At 36.5% G+C, this 21,776-nt stretch overlaps 1 protein-coding gene across 5 annotated transcripts in view; it reads left to right on the forward strand.

Annotated features, from left to right (window-relative positions):
* BRAF (B-Raf proto-oncogene, serine/threonine kinase) overlaps positions 1 to 21,776 on the forward strand; it is a 161,614-nt gene that overhangs the window by 61,871 nt on the left and 77,967 nt on the right. For all 5 annotated transcript variants that reach the window (XM_027075614.2, XM_027075615.2, XM_027075616.2 and 2 more), the window contains exon 2: positions 13,866 to 13,967. In XM_027075614.2, coding sequence (XP_026931415.1) covers positions 13,866 to 13,967 — 102 coding nt within the window. The remainder of the gene's footprint in view (positions 1 to 13,865; positions 13,968 to 21,776) is intronic.

Genomic DNA, 21,776 nt, shown 5'->3' on the forward strand with positions numbered 1-21,776 from the left:
AGACACACAGACCATGTGGTGTATAAGAATCGTTCTGCCACTCATTAACTCTCTGACCTGGGCCAAGTTTATTTTTTCACCTGTTTCCTGTTCTATAAAGTAAGGATAATAATAGTTCCAAACTGCTTGAGCTGTTGGGAGAATTGAACAAGTTTAATATGTATAAAGTGTGAAAACAATGCCTGGTACAAAGTAAGCACTATAAAAGATTGGTACAATTATTGTCTAATATTTCTATCACCCACTTGTTATTAGAGTACATGGCACAGGGTAAATGGAATTAGAAGCTAGAGAGGTCTTATACTGATGGAGAAAATTGTTGAAAACTTGACTATACTTTTTTGGAAGGGGAAAAGCCCACAAAGCAAAGGAAATAGGTGATGTTTTTCCAGTGTGTGTATAGGAACATTGTATTCTGAAAACATTCACATACCATGAAGTGCTCTTTACAAAATATTCTTTATTTTAGAATTTACTAAAAATACCTAAAATTGGGGCACTTGGGTGGCTCAGTCAGTTGAGCATCCGACTCTTGGTTTTGCCTTCTGTCATGATCTCTCTCGGTTTTGTGGGTTTGAGCCCCATGTCGGGCTCTGTGCTGGAAGCATGGAGCCTACTTAGGATTCTGTCTCTTCCTCTTTCTGTGTCCCTTCCCCACTCACACTGTCTCTGTCTCTCTTAAAATAAATACACTTTTTAAAATATAAATAAAAAATAAAAGTACCTAAATTAGTGAGCACATATTTTAACTCTGTCTCTTTTGAGAGTCATAAGCATCATTCTCGATACATCAGAGAGAATGCCTTTGACTCACACTGGGTGCATTAGGGTTTAATTCTGTCCTGGAACTCCATTTGAAAAAGAAGGAAAAAAAATACCTTGACTAGGGTGGCTCCTGCTTCATTGACTGGTAAACTACCTACTTCATACTAGTGTACTTAGTTAGGTGCTAGGAATAAAGCAGTGATCAGTGTGCTATAGATCTTAACTTCACTGAGTTTACAGCCCTAATAGGCCATTATACCCCAGTTATTTATTTCTGTTTCCCACACATCTTTTATTTTAGTCGTGGGACACATGCTCTGGAATGGTGTGCCAGGGCTTTGGAGAACTGAGGGTGGCTTGTTTTTAAAGTTACGTAGGGGCACCTGGGTGGCTCAATCAGTTAAGCGTCCGACCTCGGCTCAGGTCATGATCTCGTGGTTCGTGGGTTCGAGCCCCCCTCTTGGGCTCTGTGCTAACAGTTCAGAGCCTGGAGCCTGCTTCGGATTCTGTGTGTCCCTTTCTCTCTGCCCCTCCCCTGCTCATGCTCTGTTCTGTCTCTCAAAAAAATAAATAATAAAACATTTTAAAAAATTAAAAAATAAAGTTACATAAACTTAGTGGATGATCTTATGGACAGTTTAAAATAGTTCATTTTTGATGCTGTTTTGTTTTTCCAGGATCCGTGAAATGATAAGGTTTACCTGCTGTCAGACAGAAAAAAATCTTTTCTTCCTCTTACTTCCATTTTGGATAATTTTAAATTAATTTCCAAGTTTGACTCAAAAATCAGGATATTTGTCACATATTGATTTCATGAACACCACTTCCCTATTTGTATATCTCACTCCTCGAAGTAATTGTGAAGCTATGATCAACAAACTCTTAAATCCTCAACCTCTTTTTTAACCTTAAAAAGATTCCAGACACCTGTCTGGCCCCTGATCATTGTGCTTCTTCAGCCTTCTCGAGAGAAACTCATTTCACAACCCGTGGACTCCAGGACCAAGGAATGACTGTAACAGTTACTAATTTCCTTGACTCTTTAGTCTGTCTCCCCTTTCATTTTGTGAGTCTAACAAAATAGCAACTGCACACCATCTCTCTTCCATCTCTGTCTTCAGCAGTGGCTGCTGGCAGTGCTGCTCCTTCTGTCTTCCGGTGAAGACTGTCTGTCCATTCACTGCGAACTTCTCACAGCTCCCGCTTTCATCTCTGGACTTCACCTCAAAGTCTTCATTGAGAAGTTAGATGCAGCTCTGATCTCACCACCGAATCTACAAACCTGTCTGCGTTGGTCTTGGTGTTCTCTACCTTCCTTTCACTCATTATCAGAGACCTTCCCTGACGGTCTCATTCTCTTCTTGTGACTCAGGTTCCATCTTCTTTTTACTGTCTCTAGGGCTTCTTTCCTGCAGTTCGTGTCTCTCTTCCACATCCTCAATTTCTCCCTCTCTTTTGGATTTTCCTTTTAGCCTCCAAACATGCTGTTATCTCCCAGCCCTGCTGTATATACAAATATATGCAAATATCATAACCAGATATATAGAAGACACATCCTTCTTAGTGTCTTCTGTCTGCTATTCTTTTCCCACTTTTTAACCAATGAATTTTCCTCTCTGAATAGTTTTTCTCTTACCCTAGTGTCTGTTTCTTCTCAACCATTTTTGTGGACTCTGGTTTTTGTTTTGTCTTGTTTTGTTTTACTAGTCCTCTAAATGTTGGTGGGCCTTAAGGTTGAGTCTTTGCCTACACTCCCTTGGAGGTCTGCTCATTAGTATGCTGTGACACCTAAATGTATCCTGCCTTCTCTCTCCTCCTGAGTTCATAACCAGCTTCCCTCCTTGATCATGTAATTGACCTCACCTGTTGGGGACACAATGCTTGCTTTCTCTCCCTCTTGATTCCCCACTTCAGTAAATGACATGACCGTCCATATTGTTGCTTACACCGACATTTTGGCTCTGGACTCTTATTTTTCTTTCTCACCCCTTCCCCATGTCTAATCCATTAGTAAGTCTTATTTTCTCCACCTCTAAAATATATCCCAGATGCACCAATTTTTCTCCATCTCCACTGCCTCCACCTTAGTCCAGGCAGTCATCTCTTGCTTAGCCTACAACCGTAGTCTCAACCGGTCTTCTTTGCATCCACTCTTGCCCCCCTATAATCCATTCTTCACTGGAGTGATATTTAGAGGCATTATAATATTTATGCTCTGGATTTCCATGATCTAGAGTTAAATCCTGACTCTGTTGTTTGCCGGTTCTGTGGCTTTGAGCGAAATACAACCTCTGTGCCACAGATATTCTCATCTAGAAAATGGGATGGTAATTGTCAGTAATAATAAAATATCAATCAGATTATGTCACACACACGCACACACCTGGTTTTGAAAGTTTGGATTCTCACTGCACTAAGAATAAAATCCAAACTACTTACCGTGGCTTTTTGCTTAATGTTCCTGACCTCTTGTTTTCATGTTCTCCTTGTTTACCTTACTAAACCCACACTTAGTTATCTTTTAACTCTTTACTTGCAAACACAGCTTTTGGTGGGGTATGCTTGCTTGCTTGCTTGTTTGCTTGCTTTCTAGACCAGTTTATTAACATTCTTGTTTTGTGTTTGTTGTATATAAAGATAGTGCCATTTAAAAAAATTAGTTGATTTTTTTTTTTTACTTGGTGACTTATCTTTTTAAGTGCTAGGACGAGGGTTCTACTGTGTTTTTCCAGTTTTGTGGATTTATAAAGTTTTATAATTTTATATATTTATAAAATTTATAAATTTCTTTATAAAATTTATAAAATTCTTAGAAGTGGAATTGCTAAGTCAAATGATAGGAAAGTTTTCAGACCTATGAGTCCTATTGAGGTGAGTTTTTGAGACTTCACATGTCCACAAAAGTTTTCATTTACCCTCATATTTGATTCATATTCATGAATAAAGGACCAAGTTGATTATGATAGAGAGCTTTGCAGTTATACAAATATAGACCTTTGTTCTAAATGGGAAGTCTGATTGTGGGTTCTCTTGAACTTTGTGTATTCGTTGGTTGTTTTTTTCTAGGGCACAGGGATTGGAGTAGGCAGGTTTAGGGCCACCCTAATTATAAATGTAAGGGCAGCTTTTAGTATGGAGGGAGTTAACCAACTCACAACCTCCATTTCCTTCTTCATTCTCTCCTTCCTTCCTTTCCCAAGCATATAAAAAAGTACAGAGAATAATATCATTGATCATCCATGCACCTATAACCCTATGTTGTTGAATCATGTCTTTTATCATATTTGCTTCAGATATTTTAAACAAAACATTACACAGATAAAGCACCTTCTAGCTCATCAAAGATAATCAGAGTGTATCCTTTGTATCTGTTCTGTGCTCTGTTCATCTTCAGAGGTACCCATTATCCTGAATTTAGTGTTCATCATACCATTCATGCTTCTAAACTTTTGACATGGGTGTATATCTATAAACAATATCAATGGAATGTTTTAAAGTTGTATATATCTTAGAACTTGGTTGTTTCATTCAATATTGTGTGTTGGAGACGTATCCTCAATGATAAATGTAGCTCTAGTTCTTCATTTTGACTTATATATAGTTTTCCATTTTACAATTTTTTTTTTTTTTTTTTTTTTTTTTGCCCCTTTTCTCTTAGGGAGTATTTTAGTTAGTTCTAGTACTTTGCTATTAAAACATTGCTGCAATGAATACTTCTTGTACGTATGTTAATGTTGTAATAGCTGCATGATAGTATAATGCCCACCATCAGCTTTGCTAGATATTTTCAGTTTACTCTTATGCATCTGTATCATACCCACATGTAGAATAGAAAAGCACCTATTGCTGTACATAGGCAATAGCCTTTAGACCTAAAGGTTTTGCCAGTCTCATGGGTGTGAAATGATTTCTCATTTTAATTTGCATTTCTTTGATTGCTAATGAGGTCATTCATGTTATCATGTATCTGTTGGATAGTCTGAATTCTCTTTAAATCTACTACTTGTTCATAAATCCTTTGCCCATGTATCTTTTGGATTATTTGACATTTTCCAAAAGGATAGCCAGTTACCCCAGCATTATTTATTTATTTTTTTAATGTTTATTTTTGAGAGAGAGAGAGAGAGAGAGAGCGTGCACGCGTGAGCAATCAGGGGAGGGGCACAGAGAGCAGGAGACACAGAATCCAAAGCAGGCTACGAACTGACAGCAGAGAGCCCAATCCAAGGCTCGAACCCACGAACTGTGAGATCTGACCTGAGCTGAAGTCAGCTGCTTAACTGACTGAGCCACCAGGCACCCTAGCATTATTTATTATATGGTCCATGATGTCCCCCACTAAATTATAATGCCAACACAAACTATATCCATTCTCTTTGTTTATTGCTGTTCTGTCCTATTGCTTTATAAATCTTGCTCTCTAGTAATAACAGTCTTACTCTCATTATTTAAAATAGCTAAAAGACTGTATCATTTTATAGTACTTTTGTAAGAATTTTAGAATCAGTTTGCCAAATCCATGGGGAAAAAAAAATCTCAGGATTTTGTTTATTGTACTACACTGAATTAATTTGGGGAAAATTTGAGATTATTACAATATTGAATCTTCACATAAAAGAGCATTTATGTTAGTCTTTGTCAAGTGAAGGGGTGGAACATGCACATACACACATGCATCACATGGCATAAATGTGAAGTAAGATTTAGTGGAAAACAGTAAGTACCAGAGCACACAGAATCCCCTGAGTTCTGTTATCTTCATACAGATATATACTTAGGGTAGACCTAACTAGAACTAATATACCAGAGAAGGGGCTCCTAAGTAATAATTGGAACTTTGAGGTTGATGGAATGGCCTTATTAGAACGGAGAGCTCTGTGGCTGTCATCAGCCTTTTCTTGCGTTGAGCAAACTCAGACCTCAGACCTCCTAAGTCAGCTTGTTGATAGACTAAAAGAGAGGAGGAAATAAACCTCCAGAGTCATTTGAGTTTCTCTTCTCAGTCTTCCTTTATGCCTTTGCATATTATTTTGTTGTTCCCTTCACAAAGATCTTGCAAATCTTTTATTAGATTTATTCCTAGGGGCGCCTGGCTGGCTCAGTAAGTAGAGCATGCTACTCTTGATCTCAGGGTTGTGAGTTCGAGCTCCATGTTGAGTGTAGAGATTACTTAAAAATAAATTTAAAATCTTAAAGATCTTTTTCTAGATTCTTTATAGTTTTTGTTGCTATTATGAAGGGCATCTTTGTAAAATTGGCTCTGGCTGATGCACTGGATTACTATTCTATCCACCCATCTTGCATTATTTATTTATGTCTGTTTTTATATTCTCATACTCTTAAAAAATTTTTGCTTTAATGTTGTACTTATTTTTTGAGAGAGTGGGAATGTGGGGGGTGGGCACAAGAGAGGAGGATAGAGGATCTGAAGCGGGCACCTTGCTTACAGGCTGACTGCTGCAAGCCAGATGCAGGCCTCAAACTCACAAACTGTAGGATCACGACCTGAGCTGCAGTCAGATGCTCAACCGACTGAACCACCCAGGCACCCCTCCATGCTATAACCCTTCCATACTATAACCTCCTGTATATAATATCAGTGGTAACAGGCACCCTTGTCTTATGCCTGACCTTTCACTGTGATATTTTGCTGCAGGTTTCTGTAGATATACTTTTATTAAGTTAAAAGATCACTATTTCTAATATTCCAAGATTTTTAAAATAAGTAAATGTTGAATTTTTCAAAATACACTCGAATTTTGTTACTGATTTTTAAATTAATTGCATCATGATAAAGAAATAGGGTTTGTATCAAAACAGTTTTCTGTGTTTATGAAACATGTTTTGTGGCCTAGAATGTGACTGGTACATAGAGGAAAAAAGGAACAATAACAAAACTTGATCAGTTCCGTAGAAGTCAGAAAATCAAGAAAAAAGCAGTGTAAGTAGAAAGCACACAATAAGACTAGAAATAAATCAGGTACAAAAATGTAAATGAACTAAATTCTCTGATTAAAACAGATAAATATGTTTAAAACAAAACATGCTAGCAAAAGAAAAAAAAACTTTGCATAGTTCATTTATAGGCAACACAAAGATGAGAAAAGACATATCAGGCAAATGCTGGTGTAGGTTGGTTTGTATCATAAAATAGACTTTAAGAGAAAAAGCATTGTTGGGGAGAATTAAAGGAAAAAGAGATAAAAAGTTTGGAGAAAAACTCAATCCTACATAGAAGTTGAAGTAACAGTACAACAAACGTTTGCATTGGTATCACTTACACCACAAAGCTTCAACAATTGTTAACATTTTGCTAGATTTATAGGTCCTGAAAAATTATTTCACTTGTCTAAAATTATATCTAGGGAGATTAACAATTTCATAATCATATGTGTAGTACATGTTTAAATTTCCACAGTTATCCTAAGAATGTCTTTTATAGCTGTTCTCCATCCCTAAACTAAGATCTTCTTTGTGTGCATGTGTTGAATTAGTTGTTGTCTTTTAATAGTTCTTGTCTTAGAGTCTTGAACAGACCACCCACCATTTTGTTTCCCATGACATGATTTATTAAAGAGACTAGGATACTTGTCCTGGAATGTCCCACATTTTGGATTGTCATGGCTTTGACTTTTAAAGAGAAAGATAAATGTCTTATAGAATGTCCCATATTCTGTATATGCCTGATTATTTCATTATTTTTTTTTACCTTGTATATTTCTTCTCAACTTGAAGCTAAGTGTAAAAGTTTGATTAGAGGGTGCCCGGGTGGCTCAGTCGGTTAAGTGCCCGACTTTTGACTCAGGTCATGATTTCATGGTTCATGGGTTCAAACCCCACATTGGGCTCTGGGCTGACAGCTCAGAGTCCGGAGCCGGCTGCAGATTCTGTGTCTTGCTCTCTCTCTGTGCCCTCCCTCCTCCACTTGTGCTCTGGTGTCTCTTTCTCTACCACCACCACCACCACCCCCCACACACAAATGAATAAACTTTAAAAAATTAAAAAAATGTTTGATTAGATTCTGTATTAATGTTTTACAGGTAAACTTCATGGGTGATAGATAATGTGTCATTTATGTTGTATCACATTAAGAGGTACTTGTCCGGTTGTCCCTCTATTAATGATTCTAAGCTACATATCCTTATAAAGATGTGTGTTTTTCCCTCTGTCTTTAATCTGTGTGGAAATGCTTGGACACTATAGGAGTATTCTGTTCTTCATCAGCTTTTCACCTAACAGCTTCAGCCCCCTGTGATCCTTTCTTGAATCAGTGATTTTATATTAGCTGGCATTCTTTTAGAAAGAGCTTCCCACATCAAATAGGAATAACTAGAATTTTTTCCAAGAAGGTAGAATATAAAATACATAATTCTTTTCCACTAATGTTTAATTTTCTAAAGATGTAACAGTCACCTACAGTGGTGGCAAGTGTCTCCCAACAAACTTCTTACTTTTATGGACTAGTGAGTTTTTATTTATTTATCTTTTATGTATGCCACCTGTTGTAATTAATTATAGTTTTTACTCTTTTTGCTGAAAATCTCCCAAGTTTGGCTAGTAGGAGTCCCTTCAAGCTGGCTCCTGTGTTGTTTTGACATCTGTCTGGCACATGAAGATGTTCCAGGATCCCTCTTGAATAATAAGTGGGTCTTAGAATGCTTTACTGCTGCCCATTTGCCCCCAGCAACTGTTGTCACTGTTTTTGTTGTTATTTTGTATAGTCTGCTTATTTAGATTTACCCTTGTGTTTATTAGTTTCCAGGTTCCCCATTTGTATTAGTTTCTTGTGGCTGCTGTATCAAATTACCACAAACCTGGTGTTTTACCGCAAATGTATTCCCTTAATAATTCTGAAGGTCTGAGGTCCAAAATGGGGTTCACACTAGGGCAATTGAGGTGTCAGAAAGACTGTTCTTCCTCTAGAGCACATTTACTTGCCTTTCCCAGCTTGCAGAACTGCATTCCTTGGATTCCTTGATTCATGGTCCCTTCTTTCAGCTACCCAGGCCAGCAGTGTAGCATCTTCAGATCTCTCTGGTAGGTCTTCACTTACCTAATCCTCTATAATAAAATCTCCCCATTTTATAAGGATGCTTGGAATAACATTTTGGGCCCATCCAAGATAATCTCCTTAATTCAAAATACTTAATTACATCTGCAAAATTCTTTTTGTCATATAAGGTAACATAGGTTCTGGGGTTTACAGTGTAGATATTTTGGGGGCTGTTAATCAGCCTGCCATGCTGCTCTGTCTTTTACATTATTCTGGGTTCTGTTTCCTTTTAGGTTGTTAGCTATTTTCTTTTGTTTCTTGAAGTCATTTCATTATCCTCTGGCTTCTTATACTGTTGTTAAGAAATATGCTGTCAGTGTAATTTATTTTTCTTTTCTCTCTGGTTGACTTTAAGAACTTTTATGAACTTGTACTTCGACCTATATAGTTGTGGATTTAGTTTTATCTGTCATGGACAGGACACAGGACTCATTGTGCTACTCTTGAGAATTTTTTATTTTCAATTGTTTTAGAAAATTACACCCATCTTCTGTTCAAATATGTCTCCCATTGTCTGTTTACCTTCTGAATTTACTAATTCCATTCTTTGCCTTTCCTGTTTTCCATTCATTTTTCTCTGCCTTTTGGCCAATTTTCTCTGAATCCTCTTCTAGTTCTTTAATTCTTTCTTTAGCTCTAATCTGTTTACTTCAGCTGAGGTTTTATTTTAATGACTGTGATTTATCATTTTCTCATGCTCCCCTTTTATATGTATTGTCTTTAAGCTTGGAGATATTCTAGAATTATCTCAATAGAAACTTTGATATTTTGGTCGGCAATTTATAAACTTTGATTTCTTTCTCAAGCTGATTGTATTTGTTTTTTATTTTAGAGGAGTTTTTCAGAATCTTTTCCACTGACTGATTGTCTAGCCTTCATGCTTCCACTGCCATGATTCTTTTAGCAATTCTTCTGAAATTTTAGGACCATGTCTCTCTTTTTGAATTATTTATTTTAAATAAATTTGTTTAAATAAATTTGTTTTACCTTTGGTAATAGTTATTTGTTGTTTGGGCATCTGTTAGACTAGCATGTAATTTTCTCCTTTGACCTGTTAAGTATTATTTTACTGGATTCCTGGTGAATGACTAACATTAATTTGAGGGAAAGAACAAGAGTGAGAGAGGGAGAGGGAACTGAAAGGGAGAGGGAAAATGGAATTTAAGAGGTTTTGTATCCTCACAGCTTGGATTATTTATGTGTGTCTGTGTGTGGGGGTTTTTTTTTTTTTTTGTTTTTCTTTTTGTATTCTCTTTGTCAAGTTTGGATATCTGGATTTTGCTAATTTTATGAAATGAACTTGGAAGATTTTCCTTTTTTATATGCTTTCACATATTAATAACTTATTGTATTTTCTTTAAAGGTTTGATAGAAGCCAATCCTATAATAATCCGGACCTGATGCCTTTTTATTGGGAGGAAGGGAGGCAGTGGCTGTAGTTTTCTGTGCCATTACTGCCCTGCAGTTCTTCCATAGCAGTTGGTCTGAATTTATATTTTATTAATTTATATTTTAACATAGGCGTCTTCTGAGGTGGGCGTTAAAAAAATTCATTTTTGTGGGGGAGGGAATTTTGCCATCTGTAAAGTCACTAGAAATGATCGATTGTTTACTAAGATTGCCTGATTTTAATTGCTGTGGTCCACTGAAGAGATCAAAACAGGACAGGAAATCTAGTACCTTTCTTGAATTTTTTTGCTTCTGTTTGTAATTCTTTCATTTCCCTTTCAGGATTGTTGAAACAGATTTTCTTCATTTTTTCCAAGAAGGCATTTTAAGGCCAAAACTATATATCTTCTCTTAGTTTTACAATATCTTATTCTATTTTTTAATATATTTATATTTAATAATTATCATCAAAGTTCTTTCTCTTACTCTTCTGGGAAATGTGAGCAAATTTTTTCTACCAGACTCATCTTCCCTAATTTCAGTGACGGCTCATAGTGATTTTTCTTCATTCTTTGGATATAAAATTACTTTTGTTTCAGGAATTAAGAAATCTTATTCCAGAACATTCATGGTCTGGCCCTGCCCTACCTAACCAAACCTGTCATTTTCTGCTCCCCAGTACAAAAATTTTATTCTAATCCGTTTTAATCAGCTCAGTTCCGTAATTTCCCTCATGTTCATTTTCCTTTTCTATTCTAATTTTTTCCTTTCTCTCTCTCATTCCTTGGGGGGTGGTTCTTTACCCTAACTGTGCATGCGTTTTATCTATGGAGCTTTAAAAAAAACAAAACAAAACAACAACAACAAAAAAGGCTTTGGATAATAACATCTTTATTTATTTACTGAAGTGGAAAGAATCCCCGAACTAGGCCTAATTTTTCCTCTCTTCCCCTATTCTAAAGACAGCCTGAATCTTAGTTTCAGCACTGATTGAATACCTGTTATGACTAAGACACCAAGATAAGTGATGGGGAAACGAAAGATAAATAAAACATGTTTCTGATCTCAGAGCAGCTAATAGACATGAAAAACACAATCAATTTTAGGATATCAAATTCTGACTATAAAGCACTTCTGCCTGAGTGGTCAATGAAGTCAATATAGAGGGAGGTTATCATTTTCTGAGATGAAGAGACTATAGGAAAAAGAAGTTTTGGGGGGGATTGTGGGCTAGACCAGAAGTTAAATCTTTGAACATGTCAAGTTTGCAATGTCTATTAGTTATTTTAGTGGAGATGTTCAGTAGGCAGTTGGACAAAAAGTCTGGAGTTGAGAGGACAGAGCTGGATTTTAAAATTTGGGCTTTATCAGTCCATATTTGGCATATAAAGCCACAAGATTGGATAAGATCACCTGGAGAATAAGTACAGCTAGAGAAAAAAGACATCCAATGCTTTTTGGGGGATATGAAAAATTAGCCAAGGAGTCGTAAAGGAAAATAATACGATATCTGACAATAGAAAGAAAAGGAAACTTCTGTCATTGCTTCTCAAATTCTGAGATTTTGCATGTATAACATCTTCTGGAAGATTATGCTGCTGCTAGTCTATGGACCACTTTTGAGTAGCAGGACTTTGTATGACAAATGAGGCATAATGTGAAAAACATGAAAAAAACCGCAACATTTGGAGGAGAATAGGGTTAATATATAAAATATCTAGAACATAGGATATCTATAAATCAACAAGAAAAAAATAGAATGAAAGAAAGAATATGGATAGGGAATTTTCCAAAAAGAAATGTAAATGTCCAATAAACATGAAAAATGGTTTTCTGGGAAATACAGATTGAAACAACAAGATCACCTTTCCCCCTTCAAATTGGCAAACGTTTCAAAGTTTGATAAGACCCAGTGTTGGTGGGATTATAGGGAAAAGCATGGACTCATACCCTCCTAGTAGGAATATGACTTGGGACTTTTTTTCTATTGGAAAACCATTTGACACATTTATTAAATTTTTAAATGCACATAACATTCAATTCAGGAATTCTATGCATTGATATCTAAAAGGGAAACTGAAACCTGTGCCCAGAAAGGCAGTTCAGAACTATTCATTGAAGCATTGTTTGAAGTTGAGAAAAATGGAATAATCTGAATATCCTCTAGGAAGAGAATTATTAAATAAACCAAGGGTCCTGAAGCCCCCTCCTTGTTCATCTATCTATACCCTCTTGTACATTTTTTAATTACCTCACATTTTTAAATTATAACTTTCGGTAGTTTAAAAGGTCTTAATCTCTAGTGTGTATTATATTTATGCTGTTCATTTTTGGTCACACCTTAGAATTCCAGGTTTAGATCATGCAGTTTATGGAGTATCTAGTATACAGTGTAATTTGCAAGCACATTCTCTAACCACTCAGATAAATTGGACTCATTCTTCATCAAGGAAAAAATGACTTTAAAAAATAAACACATAATATATGCCTGTACTATAACCACCCAACTTGTGAATTCTAGGCTGGCCAGCTGGATAAATGAATGAGGCTTGGAACCCTGCCAAGAATTTATTTCACTGATAAAATAAGGTCTTGGTTTTAACCCCTACCCCTTTTCTCTCAAGGGGTTTTTCCCTCGTGTTGACTCCGTACTTTAAAATTTATACATCTCAGAACAGTGCACATTAGTAGGATCTGAGATGGAGAAGAATTTTGCCTTTCTTGTATAGAACGGAGAATTACAATGTGGTGATTTTAAAGGGAGAGGAGGAAAGGAGACTAGTTCTCAAGCAGTTCAATTAGTACACGAAAACATCAAGGAGCTGAAAATTGTCCTAAAATTATCCGTGACCATCCACTGTTAGGTTGCTCTTGAAGTTTGAAGACCATTGACGATAAGCAGTGTCATAACAATATTACGAAATAAATGTTTCTATCCTTAACACCACCATTTAAAAACAGTAAAATATATATGTATTGATACGGAAACAACTTTGAGGAATGTTGTTCAGGGAAAAAAAACAATTATTAAAAATGTTTTTTAAATAAAATATTTATATGTATTTGTATACTTTGTATATGTATTATTATATTTACTTTAATAAAAAGGAGATGTGGAAAGGATGTATAACAAATTGTAAACGGCAGTTGAGTTTTGGGCAAAGGGTCCAGGAATGTGGGGAAGTGTGAAAAGAGACTTTCGTCATTCTTTTTTATTTTAATTTTTTTTTAATGTTTATTTAGTTTTGAGACAATTTTTGAGAGACAGAGTGTGAGCAGGGGAAGGGCAGAGAGACAGGGAGACACAGAATCTGAAGCAGGGTCCAGGCTCTGAGCGGTCAGCCCAGAGCCCAACACGGGGCTCGAACTCACAAACCGTGAGATCATGATCTGAGCAGAAGTCGGACGCTTAACCTACTGAGCCACTCAGGCGCCCCTGTCATTTATTCTGAATACTCATGTATTATTTGAATCTTTTACAGTTGAGAATATTTGTACTACTAGTGTAGAAAAGAGTTTTTAGGTGTTTAATAAAAGATGGGAAAAATTGCTATGCTAAATGGTCTCACAGGTCTCAGCTCTAAATTTCAAATTTTAAAATATCTCTAATTCATATCCTAAATGATTCTTATTCACATTCTTTTAAATTATTTTTCAGGTGTGGAATATCAAACAAATGATTAAGTTGACACAGGAACATATAGAGGCCCTATTGGACAAATTTGGTGGGGAGCATAATCCACCATCAATATATCTAGAGGTAAGCTTTTGAGTATCATATCTGTAGTGATTTTTGATTTTTTATTTTTGTTATTTTAGAGACAGCGAGAGAACACAAGTGGGGGAAAGGGACAGAGGGGGAGAAAGGAGAGAGAGAGAATCTTAAGCGGGCTTCACACTTAGCACGGAGCCCCGTGCAGGTCTCGATCCCACGACCCTGGGATCATGACCCTAGCTGAAAGCGAGAATTGGATGCTCAACTGACTGAGCCACCAGGTGCACCTGTAGTGATTTGGAAAATAAAAACATGAACTTACAAAAAGCATTTGTACTAGTAATAATGTTTACCCTAGGGGATGAGAAATAGATATGGGAAGGTGGATTACCTTCGTCTTTATTATATTATACTTCTTAATCTTACTTCATTTGTTACAATAACATAGAGTATTTTGTAGTTTGGAAAAGGAGAAGTCATGTATAAACTTCAAAATATTACTCTGTTAGAAAACTTATTTAAAAAAGAGAGAAAGAGAAAGCATTCAGTTGTGGAGGTTAGGAAACTAGTTACTGTGTTAGAAAGTGGGGTCAAATTTTGTGAAGTATGTTTTTTCCTTGTGAAATATCTTTTTTCCAGCAAATCCCCCCAAATTGGTGTTTGCTTTCTTAATAGGTAAAATATATAATATTTAAATAGCTCAGAATTGCTTAGCTTTAGTGTTTGAGGCTTTTGTATCAAGACTTGAGCATCATAAATTTATAGTCATTGTTCTTAATCCTGTGGGGTAGTAGTTTCTGTTGTAATCACAGATAACCTTTCTTGATATTGGTTTCCTGATGTAAGTCACTTGGGTTCCATGACGAGCAAGCTGTTAGGGAATCCAGGCAGTCAGGCTTCACGGTCCACACTGCTTCCCGCTGCACTACACTGGCTGTCGCTGTAAAAGCTGGTCCAGCTGTAATCACTAATCATATAGAAATATAACCATAAATTACAAATGATCATTTGCCTTCAAACGCCTTACATTTTTAGGCATGGATTGGTAGACTCCTAAACTAAATTTCTAGTTTAGTAATCTGGTTGCACTTAAAGGACGTGTTAAATCTTTCAAGTATTTTCATGAGAAAGTAAGTTTGCATTTCTAAAATAAATTTGGAAGTTTGGAAATAACCACTGATAAACTGTTGGCTTCTTCATATGGCTTCCCTCAGAGCACACTGACAGATACCAGTAGTAGGACCACAGTTCATACCTCTGAATACTAGTTAGTATACTTTCCAATATCCCATGCTGTTTTACTTTTCTGTCTGAGGAGGACAAGTGCAGGAGTCATAGGAGGCAGAGAGTCCTGGTGAAAATAGTGATTCTTTATTAATTAGAATTAGTTTAACCAACAGTTTTTGCCAACCATTTCTGTGTCTTGTGAGACTCTCCCCCACCCTTAGTCGTAATACATTTGCATCAATAACCGTTTTTGACTATAGCAGGGATTCAGTGCCCCCTCCACACACTCACATTCTTCACGCTCTTCACTGTTCATATTACATCTAACTAGGACAATATAAAGCAGACCATACCTCATAGATTATATCATTAGCATGTTGATTCTTTTTAAAAAAATTTTTTTTAATGTTTATTTATTTTTGAGAGAGAGAAAGAGAGACAGTGTGAGCAGAGGAGAGGCAGAGAGAGAGAGAGGGAGACACAGAGTGTGAAACAGGCTCTGGGTTCTGGGCTGTCCGCACAGAGCCCGACGTGGGGCTCAAATTCACGAACCATGAGATCATGACCTGAGCTGAAGTCTGACGCTTAACCAGATAATCCACCCAGGCACCCCATGGAGGTAGATTCGTATTCTCAGGGACACACTACAGAATTTCTCTGTAGAAGGCAATACAATATAGTGATTAAGATGAACTTTGAAGTCACATAGGCCCCCTATGTTTGAATCTTAGCTGTGACTTAGCTTCTGCAAATAGGTTACCTAATCTCATTATACCTGACCTCATTGGTAAAATGAGAATACTGTCACACATGTTGTAATTTAAGGTTTAAGTTTATAATTAGGAAATAGCATCATTCTTCACACATATTGATTACGCATAAATTTTTGATTCATTCATTCAGATATTTATTAAGTGCCTGTTTATATTTATGCATTTATGCTTTTTTAGGCTCCGGGGATATAGCACAAAAAAAAAAAAAAAACACCACACAACTGTGCCTTTAAGCAGCTTATAGTTTTATCAGAGGAGGGAATTACAGGCAATAAACAATAAACCTACATAAACATTGGATAAACTATGAAGAGGAGCCTACCTGGAGATGACAGTATTCTTCCCAGGGGAAAGTTGATGAGGGCCAGTGGGAAGACCTTTGGGTACTGATATTTGAAGGCCCTTCAGTGAAAAACCAAGTTTGTTGGTTAGCCACTGAGACCCATCATTCTGCTTTCTGTCCCTACGTATTTGACTACTCTAGGAACCTCAAACAAATGGAATTGTACAATATTTGGCCTTTGGTGACAGCTCATATCATTTAGCATAATGTCTTCAAGGTCCATCCATGTTGTAGCATGGGTCAAAATTTCCTTGCTAATTAAGGCTGAATAATGTTTCCACATTTTGTTTATCCATTCATCTATCAGTGGATACCATTGATGGTTGGTCATTTCTGTCTTTTCATTACCACGAATAATGCTGATTTTACTCCTTTTGACTGTATAGCAGAAGTGGAATTACTGAATTATGTGGTAATTCTGTATTTAATTTTTTTTAATTAACTAATTTCTCTTTAATTTACATCCAAGTTAGCACATAGTGCAACAATGATTTCAAGAGTAGATTCCTTAATGCCCCTTACCCATTTAGCCCATCCCCCCTCCCACAACCCCTCCAACAACCCTCTGTTTGTTCTTTTATGTTTAAGAGTCTCTTATGTTTTGTCCCCCTCCCTGTTTTTATATTACTTTTGCTTTCCTTCCCTTATGTTCATCTGTTTTGTATCTTAAAGTCCTCATATGAGTGAAGTCATGTGGTATTTGTCTTTCTCTGACTAACTGATGTTGCCTAGCATAATCCCTTCTTTTTTTTTTTAATTAATTAATTTATTTATTTATAAAAGTTTTTTTATTTTTTCTAAATATTTTTTCTTTTTTTTCAATATAGAAATTTATTGTCAAATTGGTTTCCATACAACACCCAGTGCTCATCCCAAAAGGTGCCCTCCTCAATACCCATCACCCACCCTCCTCTCCCTCCCACCCCCCATCAACCCTCAGTTTGTTCTCAGTTTTTAAGAGTCTCTTATGCTTTGGCTCTCTCCCACTCTAACCTCTTTTTTTTTTTTTCCCCTTCCCCTCCCCAATGGGTTTCTGTTAAGTTTCTCAGGATCCACTAGCATAATCCCTTCTAGTTCCATCCATGTAGTTGCAGATGGCAAGATTTCATTCTTTTTGATCCCCAAGTAATACTCCATTGTGTGTGTGTATGTACACATATATATGTACACATATACACACATATACACACACCCATATACATACGTATTTGTATATATGTGTGTGTATATATGTATGTATGTATGTGTATATTTATATATATGTATGTATGTATACATATATGTACATACATATACACACACACACACACACACACCACATCTTCTTTACCCATTCATCTGTTGGTGGGCTTTTGGGCTCTTTCCATACTTTGGCTATTGTCGATAGCGCCGCTAGAAACATTGGGGGGCATGTGCCCCTCGAAACAGCACACCTGTATCCCTTGGATAAATACCTACTTGTGCAATTGCTAGGTCGTAGGGTAGTTCTATTTTTAATTTTTTGAGGAACCTCCATACTGTTTTCCAGAGTGGCTGCACCAGTTTACATTTCCACCAGCAGTGCAAAAGAGATCCTCTTTCTCCGCATCCTTGCCAACATCTGTTGGCTGAGTTGTTAATTTTAGCCATTGTGACTGGTGTGAGGTGGTATCTCATTGTGGTTTTCATTCCTGATAATGAGTGATGTTGAGCATTTTTTCATGTGTCTGTTAGCCATCTGGTTGTCTTCTTAGGAGAAGTGTCTATTCATGTCTTGCCCATTTCTTCACTGGATTATTTGTTTTTTTGGGTGTTGAGTTTGATAAGCTCTTTATAGATTTTGGATACCTACCCTTTATCTGATATGTCGTTTGCAAATATTTTCTCCCCTTTTGTCGGTTGCCTTTTAGTTTTGCTGATCGTTTCCTTCGCTGTGCAGAAGCTTTTTATTTTGATGAGGTCCTAATAGTTCATTTTTGCTTTTATTTTGCTTGCCTCCAGAGCCGTGTTGAGTAAGAAGTTGCTGTGGCCGAGGTCAAAGAGGTTTTTGCCTGCTTTCTCCTCTAGGCTCTTGATGACTTCCTGTCTTACATTTAGGTCTTTCATCCATTTTGAGTTTATTTTTGTGAATAGTTTAAGAAAGTGTATTTAACTTTTTAAGGAAATGCCATACTGTTTTCCACATTAGCTGCCTTTTACATTTCTGTTAGTGATATACAGGAGTTCCAGTTACTCCATATCCTTGCCAACACTTACTGTGTGTGTGTGTGTGTGTGTGTTTCTGATAGCCATCCTAATGAGTGTGACATGGTATCTCATGGTTTTGATTTGCATTTCCCTGATGACTTATGATGTTGAACATCTTTTCATGCGTTTATTGGACATTCATTCTTCTGTGGAGAAATGTCTGTTCAAGTCTTCTACACATTTTTTAATTGGGTTGGTTTTTTGTTGAGTTGTAGGAGTTCTTTATATATTCTGAGTATCATTCCTAATTAGATATATGATTTGCAGATATTTTCTTCCATTCCATGGGTTCCCTTTCCTCTCTGTTGATTATATCCTTTGTGTGAAAGTTATTTTTTATTTTGATGATGTCTCATTTACCTGTTTTCCTCATGTTGCCTGTGCCTTTGGTGTCACATCCAAGAAATCATTACGAGACCCAGTGTCATGAACCTTTTTTTTCTGTTTTCTTCTAAGATTTGTAATTACAGTTTTAGCCCTAACGTTGAGGTCCTTGATCCATTTTCAGTTAATTTTTCTGTATGATGTAAGCTAAGGGTTCAACTTCATTCTTTTGCATGTGTATATCCAGTTTTCCCAGCCCCATTTATTGAAAAGGTTGTCCTTTCCCATTGAATAGAAACTTTGACACATGCCCTTGTCAAAAATCATTTGACCATGTATGTGAGAATTTATTTGCGGGCTCTCTTTTGTTTTCCGTTGGTATTTATAGTCCAACTTTATGCCAGTTTACACTGTACTGATTTGATTACTGTAGCCGTGTAAGGATTTTAAAGTCAGGAAGCATGAGATGTCCAACTTTGTTTTCCTTTTAAGGATTGCTTTGGCATTTCACTATCTTTTGAGATTTCATATGAATTTGAGGGTGGATTTTGCTATTTCTGAAACACATGGGGATTTTGGTAGGGATTACATTGAATCCATAGATTGCTTTGTGTAGTATTGACCTCTTTAGAGCTCATAAGTCTTAAATATGAATGGACAGCTAAGAATAACCAAATATTGGAAGAAAGCTTGTAGCAGGAAAACAATAGCAAAAATGGTCAAAGCAACTCAGAAATAGTGCACAGAACAGATGAGAACCTGAAAATAACTATAATTAACATCAGAGATAAGAGAAGACAATCTGTTCTTATTTCATGGCTGTACTAAAGAAACAAAAGTCTTAATAGAGAACAAGAAAGAGCTCTTGGTATTAAAATAATTAAAATAGTAAGCAGAAAATGTAAATACATATGTGTATGTGTGTCTGTGTGCATATACATAAACAATTGTTGTAAGATAAAGTTAAGGAAATCTCTAGAAAGCAGAATAAAAATAAAGATGGAAAGTATTAGAAGAAAGATAAGAATTAGAGAATAAATCTAGGAGAGCTATAAAAATACCAAATGCTTTTAGCTACAGAAAAACAAAAACACCTAATCACAAGTTGCCCAAACAAATAGGAGTTTTATTTTCCCCTCCTGTAACAAGAAGCGTGGAGGTAAATTATTTTAAGATTGATTCCACAGCTCAGAGTTGTCAGATGCTGGGGTGGATCTCTACAGTCCTTTAGGCCTTTCTGTCATGAGTGCCACAGATCTGTATGCCATCATAGGACACCTCAAAGCAGGGAGCTGGGATCACAAACGCTCTCTTGTGTCCTGCGCGCTTTCAAGGAGGAAATTTTCCCCTTCAAATCCCCTACACGTCTTGTCCTTTATATCTCATTGACCAGAACGGGGTCACATGTATCCCTACACCGGGACTATGTTTATATTTCTTGAAGTAAGAGGCTAAAAAGTGAAGTTTTTCCAGTGTTCACAGTTTGGCTTTAAGATAAGCTTGAGCATTGGCGACTAGAAGTTATGCTATAGTTATTTCGTTCCAAACATTTCAAGATAGGAAATAATGTTTTCTATGTTTGATATTTTTGAGATTTCCACAGGAAGATAAAACTTTACCTATCCCTGCATCTCTTCCTTGTAGCAGAACAGGGTGAAATCAGTTCTGTCACCATCAAAATCTTATGTCCTTGTACTAATTTATTTAAAAACTAGCTTTTAAGTTGTTCTAGATTTTTTCCTACTGACGTGAATAATAATTAAAATTATATTGATTCTCTTGATGATAACTTCCGTGAAATGACCTATAGTACTCTTAAGGAATTTCAAATTTGGCTTTTTAGTCTTTGGTTCCCTTTTTATTTATTGTTATTATTTTAACATTTATTTATTTTTGAGAGACAGAGATAGAGCACAAGGGGGAGGGGCAGAGAGAGAGGGAGGGTCAGAATCCAAAGCAGACTCCAGGCTCTGAGCTGTCAGCACAGAGCCCGATATGGGGCTCGAACCCATGAACCGTGAGATCATGACCTGAGCTGAAGTCAGATGCTTAACTGACTGAGCCACCCAGGCGCCCCAGTAGTGTCTTTTGAAGTATAAAAGTTTTAATTTTGAGAAGTGCAGTTTATCTGTTTATTTCTTTGGTTGGTGTGATTTAGCGTGTCATACCTAAGAAATTACTGCCTAATCTAGGTTCATGATGATTTACTCCTATGTTTTCTTCTAAGAACTTTGAATTTAAAAAATTTGTTTAATGTTTATTTTTGAGAGAGAGAGACAGAGCATGAGCAGAGTAGGGACAGAGAGAGAGAGGGAGACACAGAATCTGAAGCAGACTCAAGGCTGTGAGCCGTCAGCACAGAGCCCAATGCGGGACTTGAACCCACCAACCGCAATATCATGACCTGAGCCACAGTCAGACAGACGCTGGTTAAGTGGTTAAGTGGCTAACTGAGCTACCCAGGCGCCCCTCTGCCAAGAACTGTGTAGTTTAAGCTCTTAGTTTTAGGTGTATTTTCCGTTTTGAGTTACTTTTTTATTGTAATCTTAGGTAGTACTCCAACTTCATTCTTCTGCCTGTAGATATTCAGTGGTACCAGCACCATTGTTAAAAATCAGTTGGCTGTAAATGTGAGGCTTTATTTCTGGATTCTCAAGTCTTCTGTGGTGTTCTATATATGTATCCTTATTCCAATGTCTTGATTACTGTACCTTTATAGTAATTTTTGAAATGAAGAAATGTGAAGCCTCCAACTTTGTTCAAGATTATTTTGGTTTTCTGAGTACATTACACTTCCATATGAATTTTAACATCAGCTTGCCCATTTCTATAAAAAAGCCATTGGGATTTTGATAAGGATTGTAGTGAATTTGTAGGTCAGTTTCGGGAAAATTTTCATCTTAATAATATTAAGTGTTTTTGTATTATTCAAAAACATCCGACATGATCTGTGCCTTCAAC

The sequence above is a fragment of the Acinonyx jubatus genome, chromosome A2, assembly GCF_027475565.1.
Source record: "Acinonyx jubatus isolate Ajub_Pintada_27869175 chromosome A2, VMU_Ajub_asm_v1.0, whole genome shotgun sequence".
NCBI classification, from domain to species: domain Eukaryota; kingdom Metazoa; phylum Chordata; class Mammalia; order Carnivora; family Felidae; genus Acinonyx; species Acinonyx jubatus.